At 56.2% G+C, this 16,332-nt stretch overlaps 1 protein-coding gene across 2 annotated transcripts in view; it reads right to left on the minus strand.

Moving 5' to 3' along the window:
- RBM19 (RNA binding motif protein 19) overlaps nucleotides 1-16,332 on the minus strand; it is a 134,308-nt gene that overhangs the window by 43,495 nt on the left and 74,481 nt on the right. For both annotated transcript variants that reach the window (XM_035017059.1, XM_035017060.1), the window contains exon 22: nucleotides 4,235-4,340. In XM_035017059.1, the coding sequence (XP_034872950.1) occupies nucleotides 4,235-4,340 (106 nt within the window). The remainder of the gene's footprint in view (nucleotides 1-4,234; nucleotides 4,341-16,332) is intronic.

A 16,332-nucleotide genomic window follows, 5' to 3' on the forward strand; every position in this document is an offset into this window, starting at 1 on the left:
GAAACGTCTCTAATTGGCAAGCCCCTCTCTCTGCTGGGTGCTGGAGAGAGGAGGGGCTGACGCTCGGTGTAGGTGAGCAAGTGACCATGAGGGAGGGCCCTGGTCGCATGGCTTCGGCATCTGGTCGGCACGAGGGCCGGCTCTGCTCAGTCCTGGCTGCATGACCCCAGGGCCAGTGACTTCACCTCCTTGGAGCCTCAGTGTCCTCAGGTGTCCAATGTCACCCACCACTTACCTCCTGGAGTCCTGGGAGGAAGAAGAGTGACGAATGCAAATGCTTAGCACCCTCCCTGACAAAGACAGGCTTTGAGAAGTTGACAGTTTTCATCAATGCCCAGACGCTGCCCTTCTAGAAACATCAGGGTCCAGAGAGCTATGTGGCGCCTGAGACAGGGAGAGAGCTGTGCACGTGAGCGCAGACCCAGGCCACCCAGGGAAGACCACTGCATCTGGGACGGTTCGAGTCCTTGACTTCCAGGCTTCCCTTGTCAGCCTCTGTCCTGCCCCCCTCCACCTCGAGGGGGGAGGTTCTTCGAGAAACATCAGCTCATCACCCCTGGAGTTTTAGGGAACTCTGGCACTTTCAGAGGGACTGGCACTTCCTGGCCTGGACATCAAGGGCCAACAAGCATCCTAGGATGGGGGAATGTGCCGGCTCACTGAGCCCGTGAGCCCGTGATGAGGGGAGACGGGTCTCCTCCAGCGTTGCGCCTCGGCCCCGGAGCCAGGGCTGGGCTTCCTGTTGGTGCATGGGGATCGGTCCACGGGGATCGGTCCACGGGGCTCCGCAGTGACTGCACAGACGGATGGAGCCTGGCGGCCGTGGGGAGCCACGGGGAGGGAGAGATGCAAATCTCCTGCCCAATTCCCGGGGCTGCTGCAGGTTGGGGTGAGACAATGTGCACGCGATGTACATGTCACATACAAAGCCGGTGCGATCGGTCGCGGGAGCCTCTGGCTATTGTCATCAGTTGCCTGGTTACTCCGAGCTCTGCCACGACAGCCTCTGTGGAGCCTCGTGCCAGGAATCTCTTTCCAGTTTGGGGGTGTGTGCTTGACCCAGAGGAGCCTGACAGTTAACAAAGTCCCTGATCACGTGCGAGGTGGGACACGGTGTTGCGGAGAAGGGTCGGAGGACTCAGTGCATGGCGCAGGGGCAGTGCATGGGCACGTGTCGGGGCCCCAGCAGACGGCAGTGCCGAGGGGCTGCCTCTAGGGACTGACCGGGGCCTAATTCTCTCCTCTGCCAGCCGATGAATGGGCTGGTTGATGCTGGGGAAGGAGCACTGTGCTGGGAGCCGACATACCCGGGTTCAGGCCCCGGCCCCACCCAGAAACCGTTAGTTCTCCATTGCTTTCCAGACTCATCGCTGTGTAGTGCGCTGTTCATGACCCCCTCCCGCCTCTCCCCTCTCTCCTCTCCCTCACATCTGAGCACTGCCCAGGTCCCCGGGAATGGGGGGGAGGCACCAACGCCAGGTTCAAGGGTTGCCGATGCCGAGAGTGACGACCTCCATCTCCATGAGGGCGTCCTGCCAGGCAACAGGAGTGAAGCCCCCGGTGAGGGATTCGCGTGGGTCAGGGAATCAGTCAAGCCCCAAAAAGGCTTCTAAAGGAGGTCTCCCTCCTCAAGGGCTTCCGAAGGGGGAGAGCCATACAGGGGAAGCCCGCCATGGGAATGGGGATCAGGCACATTCCTCTAGCATTCCCACAAATTCCTCCTGTGGAAGTAAGCCGCGATCTTGGGGTGTTCTACTCGTGTCTCCCCACGGCCTTGCGCTCCCTCTTCAGACTCCCAGCCACCCTCGTGCTGGTTCGGCACGTACAGGAGTCAGAATTCTGTTCACCAGCATGCAGCGTGCATGGCTCTGGGTCAGCGGCGGGCGCTGCACGTGCCACTCGGAAGACAATAAAGTTCTTCAGACAGACACCGAGAAGGACAGGGAGAAGCAGCTTCCCCGGGAGGCAAAAAGAGCAAAGGGCTATGTGCAGGGAAGACGCGCTCCCGGTGGGTTCACACTTTGGCGAGGGCCGGCTCATAGGGTGGCGGCACAGGGGAGAGCTGCTGCAGGGGTGCGGGGATGCCAGGGCCAGAAGTGGCCCCAGAGCCCGGCCGGCCGCCTGTCAGAGCTGAGGGGCAGGAGGGGCCAATCCCGGAGGGGCTGTGCGTTGAGTCCTCCCTGTCCTCGGCTGCCCTTTCTCCTCCCGGAGCCCAGAATGGAAGGCGGGGAAGCGGTGAAGTGAGAGGAGTGGCCTGCATTAATCACCAGAGGGCTGTGCTGGCGGGCCTTCGGAAACATCCTCTGCAGCCTGGCTCTGGTGCCATGAGCCGCCCAGCCGGGCACTTGCTCTGCCCTGCCTACCCGAGGGGCCCCTTCCGTCCCAGGGATCCCAGAATACAACCGCCCCGACCGCGTCCCCACGATGTGGCACCTGGAGCTGGAGGCTGGGAGCCCATGACCTGGTCTGACCCTCCGGCACCAAGAGCCACGTCCGTTCTGACAGCAACGTCTGCCCCAGAGAGAGGCCGCCGTGTGGAAGACGGATGCCTTCCAGCTGCGGGGCTTGGGCGCCTCTTGGCTCTGCTCGGTCCCATCCCTCCTCCTTCTTAGATCAGCGCCCTTGGACCAGCGTCACCACCTTCCTCCTCATCACAGCGAACAGACGGAGCCCCAGGGCCAGCGCCATCCTAAGAACACCACCCCATCCCAACCCCACGACAGCCCGATGAGGAAAACCCTATCTCCGTCTCATAAAGGGGGAAACCGAGGCACACAGAAAGTAAGGCGCTTGCCCAAGGTCACACAGCAGGTAGTGGCAGGGCCAGGATTCCAACTCAGGCAGTCTAAGGAGCCCCTTCGGAAGAGGCAGCTCTTGGGGGCGGGGAGTGGCTCCCCGCTCCTGTTCTCCCCTGCTCACAATCTGGCGCAGGACCCCGATATCAAACAACGGCTCTGTACCCCTTGCTGTCTTACAGCTGAGGAACCTGAGGTGCAGGGCAGGGCTCGGGAGGCCAAGCGGCCGGCGGGAGGGCGGCTTCCCTCCGAGCCAACGCGGGTCCCCCAGAGGTGCCTGCCCCGCGGACGGGAACCGGGGCCAGGCAGGGCCTGTTGCGCGCAGGGGGTGCCGTCCCCTGCTGCCACGCACAGGAGGCAAAGGGAAAGACTGCCAGCCGAGAAGAAAGGGGAGCAGATGTCCGGACAAACGCGGCCACGTGTCAACAAAATAGGCACTTGAGTTCAAGACGCCGAGACAAAGGTGGCTGGCAAGGCTCCCCGAGGTCCCAGGAGTGCCCTCTGTGCCTGCGCGTGTTCCCAGGGCCCACAAAGGCTGCAGCTGTGTCCCTGAGATGTCACCTTCGGCTCCACCCACTGGGCCTCTGGCAACGGCAGCTCGCTAAAGGCCAACGGGTGTGATTCTAACAAACACCCCCTGCTCTGCCGAAGGCCGCCTCGTGCGACATGGAGGGGATCCCGCCCGTCGCTTCACCGTACCCTTGAGGAAAGATGAGGCCAGCAGAGGGGAAACGCACAGGCTCATGATGGAGCCCCCAGACACAGCCGAACCCCCGACCACACCGCCTCTGCTCCCACATCTGCTGCCGGGCTGGGCCCTGCACCCACTGGACTGCCCCCCTTCCCCCTTATGCTGCACCGAGCCCAAATTCTGAGAGGCTTCCTTGCTTCCAAAATGAAAGGTGCTCTGTCTCCAAGGATCCTGGAAAATTCTGTAGCTGTGCTTATACACCTGCCTGGGCTGACCTCACCTATAACCAGCACAACTGAGAGGCCCCGGCCACGAGTGGGAAGATGAGGGGAAAGACGTGTGTGTCCCGGTGGCCATGTCTCCTTCCCGAAGTGCTGGCCTCCAGCCCCTGCCATGCTGCACAGCATCTCCCTTGCTGCCCGCCTCAGGGTGCTCACGACCGGGGAGCTCTGTCTGAGCTGGGGAGGCCTGGGAAACCCATTGGCCTCCCTACCTTGTATCCCAGGTTCCTGCAGATGTCACGTCGGGGTGGGGGGAGGAGGGCAGGGGACATGGAACTTCCCCTCCTCTAAACACAAAACCCAGGGCCTTTTCTTCCGAGGGAGTTGCACAAATTAGCAGGGTCAGGGAAAAAGCAGGAGAACCCCACAGGGCAGCGACATGCCCTCATCCATTAAGAGGTTTAGCTGCTTCTCCTACTAAGGGCCCAGAGGACAGATAGGGTAGGCGGGGGAGAGCTCGGTCTTACCTTTGCGTCCTGCTTCGTGAGGAAGTCCACGAAGCCGAACCCTCTGTGTGTGCCCGTCCCGGTCATCTTCTTCGGCAAGCGGACAGTCTTCAGCTCCCCGAAGGTGCTAGAAACAAAAGGCAAAACACGGCAGTTTAAGAAGAGAGGCCTGAAAAGGGGCTGGGGTACGTGTGTGGGAGGGCAGGACCAACTCTCACACATGAATCCTTTCTGGTTAGAAAAGAGAAGTACTTGCGGGGGCACGTGTTTGTGTAGACACACACACACACACAAGCACGCACACACCATACAATAGTGTCGCCTCCCCACCGGCTATCACATGCTCTGGGGCATGACTGGCCTTCTCTCCTTTCAGATCCCGGCCATCACGGTGGGTGGGGAGGGATGACCGGGGTTGGAGATGCTGATGGAGAGTTTTTGGTTCCTCTCTGACAGGCTGGCACACTCAGCCTCCCCTTGCCTGTGGGGCTATCTGGCAGGGGACACGCAGCCCTGCACACAAGTGGCCAGGGCACAGGGCTGCACATGTGCACAGGCCAGGGCTCCGGACTTGGAGTCAGCAGGGTCTCCTGACCTGAATCCGCCTGCACGGCTGAGCTGAGCACACAGCGAGTCTGCATGGAGCGAGCAGGATGAGCCTCTGCCCCCAGCCCCGGGCCCCGGGCTGTTTCTTCAGCGCTCAGTGCCAGAATGACACACAACTACTCCCTCTAAACCCCACGTCCCCTACCTCCGGGCTTTAGTTTTGATACCTGCTAAGCCAAAGTCAGGCAAAGCTCTGGAGAAGAAAATGGCTTGGCTCCCCGTGACAGGGATCAAACAGGTAAACACAGCTTGGACCATCCCCTGCTCCCCCAACCCTCTCCTCCCAGATAAACGTTCGAGAAATTCCTGGACAAAAGGATCAGGCCTCTCTGGCTCTCCTGTCTCATTCCCCAACCTCAACTCTATCCCGATGGCCATTTATCAAATATATATGCACAAATTGCCACCGATAAATATTTAACGTGTACGGCATCTGAAGAGGTGTTATTTTATTTGAAAATCTACACACACTTGTGGTTGGCTGGGCACACGGCACATACACTCAACGGCCTAGGATGCTTCAGGGCCAAAGACCGATTGGGTAAAAACACAGTAAAGGCCATAAGCTCTCGTGAAATGATATAAGCTAAATCCGAGGCGTTAACCCGCAGCCCTGCCAGCATGACCAGGCATCTGCCAGCCCAATTTCTGAAGGCAGGATGGTGTGTAAATGCGGCATTATGAATCCTCAAAATGAATCCGCACGTCTCCTCTGAGCTCCCCTAGCAGCTCCCCCCAAGGCTGGCGACAAGGCCGGCCTCCCGGGGAGGGGAGGGGGTGGAGGGGGTAGGCCTCGAGCCCTGTCAGTCTTCCAGGCCTGGCTGAAGCTCTGGCTCATCCGGAGGGGGCTCGAGGGGGTGTGGTTGGGGCCCAGAGGCTGGGCAGGTGGGGACAAGCAGGAAGGTGAGGTGGGAGGGCCTGAGGAGTGGGGCCTGCAAACCCTGCTTTATTCTGCCACCTAAAGGCCGAAGCATCCCATGACAGGCATTGCCTCTCTTCCTGCGTGGGAGTCCCAGAGCCTCAGCCAGGGAGAGCAGTGGCCAGATGAGTTTTCTCGTAGGCTCATTCAGATAAACGGTCCTTTGGCTCCAAGTTCTTCAGAGAAATGTGGGGACCGCAGGGATGGCGCATCTGATGGCCATGAGGACCCGAGAGCGACAGAGGTCAGACTCAGACTGGTAAAAGCAGGCCTTAGCCAGCACCTCCCACGTGCCCAGGCCATGCTGGGTGCTGTACGGACAAGGGTGCGGACGACCCTGCCCCAGGCTCCAGGCTCTTGCAGGCCTTGGCTTCACCACTGCTTCAACTCCAAGCAGCCTTTGCTCATCCCCCCCGGGCTGGCCTGAACGGCCCCCCGGCAGTCAGGGCTTCTCAACCAGGGCACTGTGATGTGGACACCTGGGCGCTCTCTGCCTTCCCCTGAGGCTGGAGCTCAGCTCTGCAACAGCAGAAACCACATCTATCTTGCTCGTCAGGGGATCTGCAGCAAGGAGCCCAGTGCCTGGCCCAGAGGGGACATCTGGTGGCATTTTGGGAACAAGCACACGGTAGCCCCGGGCTGTAGACGTGACCCCTGGCACCTTACCACTAACACCCAGAGGGCTGTGTGAGGAGGACGCGACACAGGCCGTGGGGTATGTACCAACAGCACAAATGTTCGTTAGTAGCCTTGCCACCCCCATTTCATGGATGGGGAGACTCAGCTCAGGGAGGCAGCGGTTCTGGATGTGAGTCTGGGCGGGTCTGATGCTAAGCGGGAGCTCTCTTTCCACGGCAATGTTTAATTGGTCCTTCAATTACCAGCATGGGGACTGGCCACTTTCGGGACTGGGGGTCTCTTTCGGAGGCGGGGCCCCATCGGGCGTGAAGCCAGAGCAGGGCGGCTGGGAATGGCCTGCTCGGACTCTGAGGGATCCAGTGACTTACCCAAGACCGCAGGGCAAGAGAGGGCGACTGAGTCCCAGTTCCCTGTGCTCCTGCCATGTATAAACTGCCCCCCCCTCTGCTGGCACGGATTCCAGTCCTGTCCCTTGATGGTCCCACTGGCCTCTGCCCAGATTTCTTCATAGCCTTGTCTAATTTCTGGTGAGTTAGCCTATGTGAGTGTGTGCATGACAGAGAGAGGGGGAGAGAAATGGCTGAGGTTAATTCTTCCCTCTGCAGCGCACTGCAAGCTGCAGATGCCCTATGCATGGCAAGCAGCTAAGGGTCCGGAGAAAGGCAAGGAAAATAATTAAAAGGTGGAGAAAAAAGCTGATGAGGAGAGGCTGAAGGCGGTGTGCTGATGTGGCCCGGAGAAGTGGCATCTCCGAGCTCGGCAGGGGGGCCACGGCAGAGGGGTGTCCTGGACCCACGAGGGAATGCGTGCATGGGTCAGGGGCTCCAGTCCCAGGCAGCTGGGGGGCCTTAGGGAGGTCGCAGCCCCCATCTATAAGGCACAGAACACCGGGTCCGAAGACTCTAGTGGCTTCAGAAATCCTGTTAGTCTTCAAGGGGACCAGGGAAATGGTCCTGATGAGCATGTTTCCCCCTTTCTTCTGAGAACAGCACGAGAGAGAGCTGGGACTTAAGGAGCAGCTGCAAGATTAGGGTTAGATCTTAGAAGGAACTTCCCGATATCTGGGAAGCCCTGAAATGAACAGTGAGGCTTCAGACACCGTGATTATTGCCGTGACCCCAGCCACCAAAGACTGGTTGCCTGTGAGGTGCTAGGCCTTTTTTAAATACACTGTTTCCGAGTATAACAACTGTGGGGACAGGAGTGTGACTGCCTCTATTCTCCCAGGTGAGAAAACCGGAGGCCAGAGTGGCCAGGGGACCCAGCCATGTCCCCCGGCCACCACTTCTCCGGCCCAAGAACAATGCTGGGAAGGCAGCCGGCCCCGGCTTGTGTGACTGTGCGGGATAATATAAGGCTGGTACTAATGATCTCAGAGCGATATCGAAAGAGAATTAAAAAGCAAAAAAAAAAAAAGGCTGGGGGGGGAATCGATGAAGTACCTTTAGCTCCTTAGAGATAAGCGATATATAAATACCAGCCATTATTAAGGTTCTTATCGGACAGGAAGGTCCATGGAGCCATTTTTAAGAGTGGCTTTTGAAGGAAGTTCTGCATGTACCCTTGTCTCTGGGGGAGGCCCGGCAGGGCCGCCAGGGACCAGAGAGGGAAGGAAATCACGGGGCGCCCAGGCGCTCCCCCCACCCCCTCCCAGCCCAGACCCTGCTGCTCGGGGAAGGAGCCGCGTGCGCTCCCCACTGTGTAGATAATAGAAACCACAAAATAGCAATTACTGTATCAGAAGCTGTGAATAAAGAGGACATACCGGGCTTTTAAACATGGCCCTCCTTCCCTCCCCCACCACGCTCACACTTCATAACAAACTCACACCTCACTTTTCCAATTACTTCATTCACCTTGGGTTCACCAATTACTGCCCCACGCCACAGCCCCACCCCCTCGGCCGCACCCAGAGCACGTGACTGCCGGCAGACCGGTGGCTTTTCCACGCCTGGAGTTTGTGGTCACGTTTCTAATTCCTTCTGAGGTGTGTAGGGGTGGGAGGGAGAGAGGGGAGGGAGAGGTGGGGGCGGTGTGAGGTGTTGAGAGAGGCGAACCAATTATACCCAGCCCTCATAAACAGGTCTGGGCATGCAAATCATGTCTGCACACAGGCCTGAACGCAGACACAATGTGTGTGTGTGTGGTGTGCGCGCGCACACACCGGGTGTACATGTGGGGATCTCCTCCCTCCGCACACGCTGCGTGCCCCCCAACTGGACTCCAGCCCTGGCTGGCGGCTGCTGGGGTTTGGGCTCTGCTCCTGAAAAGGGATGAATTCTCCTCTCTCTCCCTTCCTTGTTTGAAGCGATGGGATCAGGAGAAAGGAGTGAGAGGAGAGGTGAGGGCGAGGCACAGAGAACCCTCCAGAGATGCAGAACTTGACAGTTGTGCATCTCCTCTGATGCCTGGCTTCTGGGGCTTAATGAGCTGACTGGGAGGCTGGCCTGCCCCTCGGACCTGTACGCTGACACCAAGTGGGGGTCAGGCACACCTTGAAGAGCCTCAGCCCCTCTGCTCCCAGGACGTAAGTCCTTATCACTCTCCTATTTGGGTCTGCTGGAGAAGCCAGCGGCCCAGCAGAAGTGCCGAGTCACGTGGGGAAGTTTGTTGGCACGCCTTCTCTTCCACCTGCGCTCAATGCACTGCTGAGGGGGGAAAAAATCTCAGCTGTCACCCAAGGGACCCAGAGTCAGACAACAGTGTGGTCTCAACAAGATGAAGGGGTGGTCTGTGATAAGAATAAACCCCAGGCTTCTTTCTCTTCCTTCTGGAGGTAAGAAGAAAGGGCTAAATCTCTTGCCAAAAAAAAGCCTTTCAAATACACCCCCACCACCAGCACCAATTTTCCGACACAGCATATCCATCCGTCCCCCCGGGACTTCCAGGCTACGGGCCCCCCAGCATGTGGAGCATCTGCTGTACATGATCTCACAACAGTCTTAGGAGCTAGGCACTGCCATTCCCGTTTTGTCAGTGCGGAGAATGAGTCTCAGGGAAGTCATGTGATTTCTCCAAGGTTACTCAGCAAGTCCTTACTACCACGGGGGTGGGGTGTCCTGTCCGAGGTCCCACAGGTGGCAGTGAGCTGAGTGGGGCTCCAAGTGGGCAGCTTGTCCCCTTGTGCCTCTGATCACTCAGCATTTACAAGCCCTGTCTTGCGCAGCACCAACCAACCCAAGGTTCCCTGTGTACTAGGTGCTGGGAGGGAGGCAACGGTGGGTCAGATGGCGACACTCGCCTGGCGGGCAGGCATGGGGGCCCCCTCTGCCCTGCAGACACAAGAGGACTCTGCAATCAAACCTCTTAACTCAGCCGATCAGGGGCCACAGCTCAGGGCTCCTGATCTCTCCCCTCTGTGCCCACCGTCCTAAAGAAGGGTCTACCCGTGAACTCACGGACCCACCAGTCATTCCCACTGGGGAATGAACGTGGCAGGTGGGCAGCTGCTTTGCCTGGTGTCCCGTCTTGAGGCCTCCCTAACAGTCCTCATGTGGAGAAGGGCCCCAACTGAGGCAAGGAGAGACAGACGGGCCAACGAGACAAACCCATCCCACCATCTATAATAGGTGATTTCTGCAGTACAGAGAGGCCTGGGCGCAGGCCCCAACACCCCACTTCTGCAATGCAGTCAAACCAAAGCCTTCGATCAAGGCAGCCTTGTCCAAGCCTTCAACCTCACACAGGGAGAAGGAGGCTAATCCAACAACATTGGCTTTTCTCCTGCTCCCGAAACCACCAAACTTATGCCTGCCTCAGGGCCTTTGACCCTACTCTTCTCATGACCTGGACCTCTCCTTACCTAGATGTGCCCACAATCAACTCCTTCCTGTCATTTGATCTCGGCTCAGACGCCACCTTTCCGAAGAGGCCACTGTATTTAATGTGGTTCCCTACCGCACCAGCCACTCTGTCACATCTGAGCACTGTCGGAAATGGCTTGTTTACTTGTCTCTCCCCTCCCTGTTCTAGAAACAGAAAGAACACTCCACAACGGCCGGGTCCTTAGCCCCTGTTGCGTCTGCAGAGTGCAGGCCTATACCTAGCATGTACTCTCAATTCAGTCACGCGTTCGGCCTTCAGAGTCCTGCCCGAGTGCCAGGTCCCTATCCTGACCACCCATATGCTACTGGGGCCGCACGGTCACGTTTGGGGGGCAGAACACCCGGTTCTTCTGTCCTGAGGATGCGTCTTCATGTACCACAGGTGGTTACAGGAGTGTGTGGCCCCCGGGGAAGCTGCTCCCTCTGAGGCACCCACATCCATCCCTTCGACTGCAGTGCATACGTTGCAGCAAACAAACATGGGGCCCAGGATTTACCAGGGGTCTAGGACCCAGACAATGAAGTTCAGAATCGAGCCCCGCTGGGTAAGAGAAGACGTGGTTCCCTCCAGACAGCCTCGGCTGAGGTGCGGACGCGGGCGGGGAGCCTGGCTCTGGTTGGCCTGCTGCAGCCAGTGCATGCTCCCCCAGAGGGAGTGCGTGCAGACTGCGGACTGGAGTCTATTCGGGCAGTGGCTCTCGGAGACGTTTAACCGAGACCAATTTGGGCATGCGATTTCTTCCTCTTTTGTTCTCTCTCGCTCTCTTTTTAAAGGGTGGCTTTTAGACTGAACTTTTCCAATTACTCACCACTCATCGCGGTGAGAGCCGGATGTAGAAAGGTTACCTTGTCTCCATCAGAGCAATCCTTCCTTTCACTTTGGCCTCTTGGAGGCTGAAAAATCGCCTGGTTTCCAAGAAAGTGAGAAAGGAAGCACAGAGGACAGCGTTTAGCTTTTCTCAATAGCCTTTCTTGGGGTCCTTTCCAGGCAAGCGTGACCCTCTCGTTTTCTAGATGAGGACTCCTGGGGATGAGCAGTTAAATGGTATCTCTGAATCAGAGTCGGGGGCCCGCGTTCCAGGCAGGGCCCACACTCTCTCTCCAGAGGCTTCTGCAAGGAGGGCACATGGCCCCAAGGGATGGGATCTTCTGGCCTGACTCTGCCCTCACCAGCTGGGTGACCCTGGCAGAGTCGTTTCCAGGCTGGACTGATGGGGGAGAGCAAGTGAGTGAGTGAGCACATGTGGGAACACGCGAGAGGAGTGGGAATCTGCTCTAGGTTCAGGACCCCGGCTCCACCAAAAGGGGGCATGGACGACTCAGCTCCATTCTGGATCGCCAGTGGGACGCCTGGGCCAAGGACTGGCAGATCTTCTCTTTCTTCTAAACCGTCCCGCACTCCAGATGCTTTTGAGAAATGCAATTTCCAAATATTGGTAACACAGTCAAAACATTCTGGACCCTGTGTCGCCAAATACAACAGACACAGCCTGTGGGCCGCCTGTCCATCACCTCCACATCCGAGTTCCCATTCTGGTTTGGTTCCAAGAGATCAGAAGGGCTGCCCTACTTCCAAAGTGATGAAATTTCCTCACCTCCTTGTTAGCCAGGACTGGGTCTCTCCTGGCCGCCTGCAGCCCAGCGGGCCCCAGCGGGCTGGGGTTCACACAATGTGGCCTCTGTGGAATTCTAAGCTCCGTGAGACACAGAGGGTCTCGCCAGTGCATTTTGCTCTATGGCATCTACTCCAGGGGTGGACCACTTATGGCTACACATCCACCGAAGGAATCACTGCTCATCATCCTCCAGGACCCGGACCCGGATTTGAGGCAAGGAAGGAATCCAAACGTGCCTCGTCCTTCAGATACTACAAGTCCTTCATTCACTGGGCAACTATTTCCTGAATGTGTCCTGAGTGTAGACATTGGGCTCTGTGCTGGGAAAGAACAGCGGGCCAGGCGTGCTCTGCCCTCCACAGGGCACAGCCTTTTTCTCAATGATTGATAAGCCTGTGGTTTTCAATTTTTTTAATCCTGGGCTTGATGCACATTCTCAATAAAATAGTTATGAGCATTCATCCTGAATATACGTACACTTTTAATTTGTAAATGTACTTATTTACTACTGTTTCACTCTATACGTACGCCATAAAATATTTAAAAATTAGGCCATCTGAAAGGATAAGATAAAACAGAAACAGAAACAGGGGCGCCTGGGTGGCTCAGTTGGTTAAGCGACTGCCTTCGGCTCAGGTCATGATCCTGGAGTCCCGGGATCAAGCCCCACATCGGGCTCCCTGCTCGGCGGGGAGTCTGCTTCTCCTTCTGACCCTCCCCGCTCTCATGTGCTCTCTCTCTCTCATTCTCTCTCTCAAATAAATAAATAAAATCTTTTAAAAAAATAAAAATAAAAATAAAATAAAATAAAATCTGGATCTCTTAAGAGATCAGGGCCGCCTGGGTGGCTCAGTCGGTTAAGCGACTGCCTTCGGCTCAGGTCATGATCCTGGAGTCCCGGGATCGAGTCCCGCATCGGGCTCCCTGCTCGGCGGGGAGTCTGCTTCTCCCTCTCCCACTCCCCCTGCTCATGTTCTTTCTCTCTCTCTCTCTCAAATAAATAAATAAAATCTTTAAAAAAAATAAATAAATAAGACCCAGATCCTTGTCCGTAAAGTGGGGAATAAAACCGTCATCGTGGGCGCCTGGGTGGCTCAGTCGTTAAGCGACTGCCTTCGGCTCAGGTCACGATCCTGGAGTCCCGGGATCGAGTCCCGCATCGGGCTCCCTGCTCGGCGGGGGGTCTGCTTCGTCCTCTGACCCTATCCCCTCTCATGTGTTCTCTCTCTCCTCTCATCCTCTCTCTCAAATAAATAAATAAAATCTTTAAAAAAAAAAAAAAAGAATTATCTTGTCTAGGGGCGCCTGGGTGGCTCAGTCGGTTAAGCGACTGCCTTCGGCTCAGGTCACGATCCTGGAGTCCCGGGATCGAGTCCCGCATCGGGCTCCCTGCTCGGCGGGGGGTCTGCTTCGTCCTCTGACCCTCCCCGCTCTCATGTGCTCTCTCTCTCTCATTCTCTCTCTCAAATAAATAAATAAAATCTTTTAAAAAAATAAAAATAAAAATAAAATAAAATAAAATCTGGATCTCTTAAGAGATCAGGGCCGCCTGGGTGGCTCAGTCGGTTAAGTGACTGCCTTCGGCTCAGGTCATGATCCCGGAGTCCCGGGATCGAGTCCCGCATCGGGCTCCCTGCTCAGCGGGGGGGTCTGCTTCTCCCTCTCCCACTCCCCCTGCTCATGTTCTCTCTCTCTCTCTCTCCCTCTCTCTCAAATAAATAAATAAAATCTTTAAAAAAAATAAATAAATAAGACCCAGATCCTTGTCCGTAAAGTGGGGAATAAAACCGTCATCGTGGGCGCCTGAGTGGCTCAGGCGTTAAGCGTCTGCCTTCGGCTCAGGTCACGATCCTGGAGTCCCGGGATCGAGTCCCACATCGGGCTCCCTGCTCGGCAGGGAGTCTGCTTCTCCCTCTGACCCTCCCCACTCTCATGTGCTGTCTCTCTCTCTCAAATAAATAAATAAAATCTTAAAAAAAAAAAAAAAAAAACCAACAGAAACAGAAACAGAAATTCTAAGGTTTTTCTCCTGCTCCCCCAACTGACTGTCACAGGTCTGTTTTGGAGTCACATCCTTTGAAGGCACACAATGGGCCGGGCATTGAATGTAAGTATATCCCACGTACAACTTCATGCCATCCTCAGCAATCCTGTGAGGCAGGGGTTAAGGCTCAGGCTGCTTAAGGGACTTAACAGAAAACTCACAAGGCTGTATTAAATGGTAGAGCCAGGACCCAACCCTAGGCCTAAGGAAATTGTAAAGCCTGTGCCCTTAACTAGTGGGGGTCCATCTGTGCATGGCTGAAGGATTCAAGAAGCGACTGAAGGTTGAATACTGTCTGCTGAACCTGAATATAGTCCTTAGGCAGAAAATGCCATAAAAGTAGTTTTAAGGTCAAAGGTAACCCTTTAAAAACAGTAGTTTTCAAGTTTGTCCTGAAAGATGTTAATAGGTATTTTTGTATAAAAAGGCTTCTGGAATTAAATAAATTTGAGAGCTAGCTGGTTAAACAGAGTTCAGCAAGCTTCTCTGCTGCAGACCTTGTCAGTGCTTTTAAGGTCTTAGGTGCATGGAAGGTGGATCTGGAAGAGTGACAGAGAAGACATGGTATTTCTCAAACTCATCTGGCCACCGAACCCCTCCTACCCCCAAACAAGAAAACCTATTAGCATCTCTCAGGACACAGTTGCGGAATACAATTTGGGAGATGGAAAGGCAGGTGGTCATCAGGGAAGTCCGAAGCGCACACAGTGAGGTGAAGCCTCTAACTCGCAAGGGGCTCTGAAAGTGGGGAGCTGCTGCAGGGGTCTAGTTTTGAATGTGAGGGGCCAAGTCCCAGCATCACTGAAAGAATGGAAGTGTGGAGTCAGACGTGGGTTCAGATCCCAGCTCTACACATGACGTCACCTTTCTAAGGCTCAGCTCTGTCACCTGAAAAATGATCACCCCACCCTACAAGGCTGCTGGATCCAGGGTTCCTGGCATATGACGGGAATGAAGAAATGGAAGCTCTAGACAAGGATGCTCTCAACCATTAAAAGGATCTGCGCTGGTGCCAAGGAAGGGACAGCTTCCAAGCCCTTATGGGGTTTCAGGTCGAAGCGGAGAAGGAGAAGGCTGGGCCAGGCAGGCCCCTCCTGGTGGACCCCAGGGGCTTTCAGCCACGAGCTGAGAGCGCCAGATGTGATCTTGTGACTCTTGGTGCCCTGAAAAAAAGCAGCAGTTCTCCATCTTACCCACATGACCTACCAGTTTTATAAGATAATTGGAAGAAACTGTCCCCGGGGAGGCATCCTTCAGCCAGACCCAGGCACCCCTGTTTTCCCTCGGGCCGAGCTAGCCCATTCAAACAGCTTGTGTTCCTTCCTCCTTTCAGAAGGAGAGGATCAAGACACCACCCCTGGCCTGGGGCGCACATTCTGGTCAGTTCCACGCCTCTGCCGGGGTGAGTTAATGAAATCCACAGCAGACGCTCTCCCCCACTTTCTCCCCCTCTGGTCTTCAGCTGCCTCAAGTACAGCTAATCCCATTACAAGAAAATAAAGTGGATAATTCAGGCTAATGAAATCGTTACAAGAATGTGGCCAGCCAGAGGTGGACATTCAGAACCAATTTAACACCCTTTGGTGTCATTATCCTCAGAACAGGCAATGTTGGTGAGGAGGAGGAAAAAATATTAAAAAGGAAAAAAAGAAAACCCAGCCTCTTTCTTGTTGGCTTAAATCTGGTTAAAAAATGGATCTGCCTCATCTCTCGCTCACTGTTATCACCTCTGCCAAGTCCGCTATCTCCACGGTAACCCCAGGAAATATCAAAGTGGGTGGAGAAACTCGGGAAGCCACCTGCTGGGTTGAAACCCACGGACCCCTCCACACCTTTCGCTCTGCCCAAATCTGCTGCTGCCCCGGCGAGGACCACTGAGGGATGAACCCCCGGGTCCCAAGCCATCACCAAACTCAGAAGCCTCTGACACTGGATTAAACTGTCTGTCCCTGGGGTCTGAGTGAGGCAAGGAGAAGCCGGGGTGACCTCCCGTGCAAAACAGGGCGGGCAGCAGGACTCCCTGGATCAGGGAGGGCCTGGGGGGTGCTGAGCAGGGGGCTCCCCTTACCACTGGCCCACACCCCCTCATGCCACCTGCTGCCAGGTCATGGCCAGGCCTCCCGAGAAGGCTGAATTAAGGGTGGCCACTCAACTTCTGAACACCTGCTGCCCGCACTCAGTGCCCACCCCCGCCCCTGCCACGTCTCCACCACACTCAGAAAGGGCCCTGGCAATTGTATCTCTTCGGGATCTACCGCAGTGCTCAGAACCTTAAGGACGGCCTCATATCCCGAATTCCCATTATGTCTGGTTGGTTCTCATCAGCCTGGAGGCGGCTTACCCCCACACGCGTCTTGGACTGTTCTAACCCCTCCAGCTAAGAGCAGGCTCTAGGTGCTCCTAACTGGGCAATGTGCATGGCAGGTGCACGAGGAGAAGAACACGAAGGGAAGAGAAGAGAGGACCCCACA

This window comes from Mirounga leonina, unplaced genomic scaffold, assembly GCF_011800145.1.
Source record: "Mirounga leonina isolate KUSES-001 unplaced genomic scaffold, KU_Mleo_1.0 Mir_171, whole genome shotgun sequence".
Classification (NCBI taxonomy): Eukaryota; Metazoa; Chordata; class Mammalia; order Carnivora; family Phocidae; genus Mirounga; species Mirounga leonina.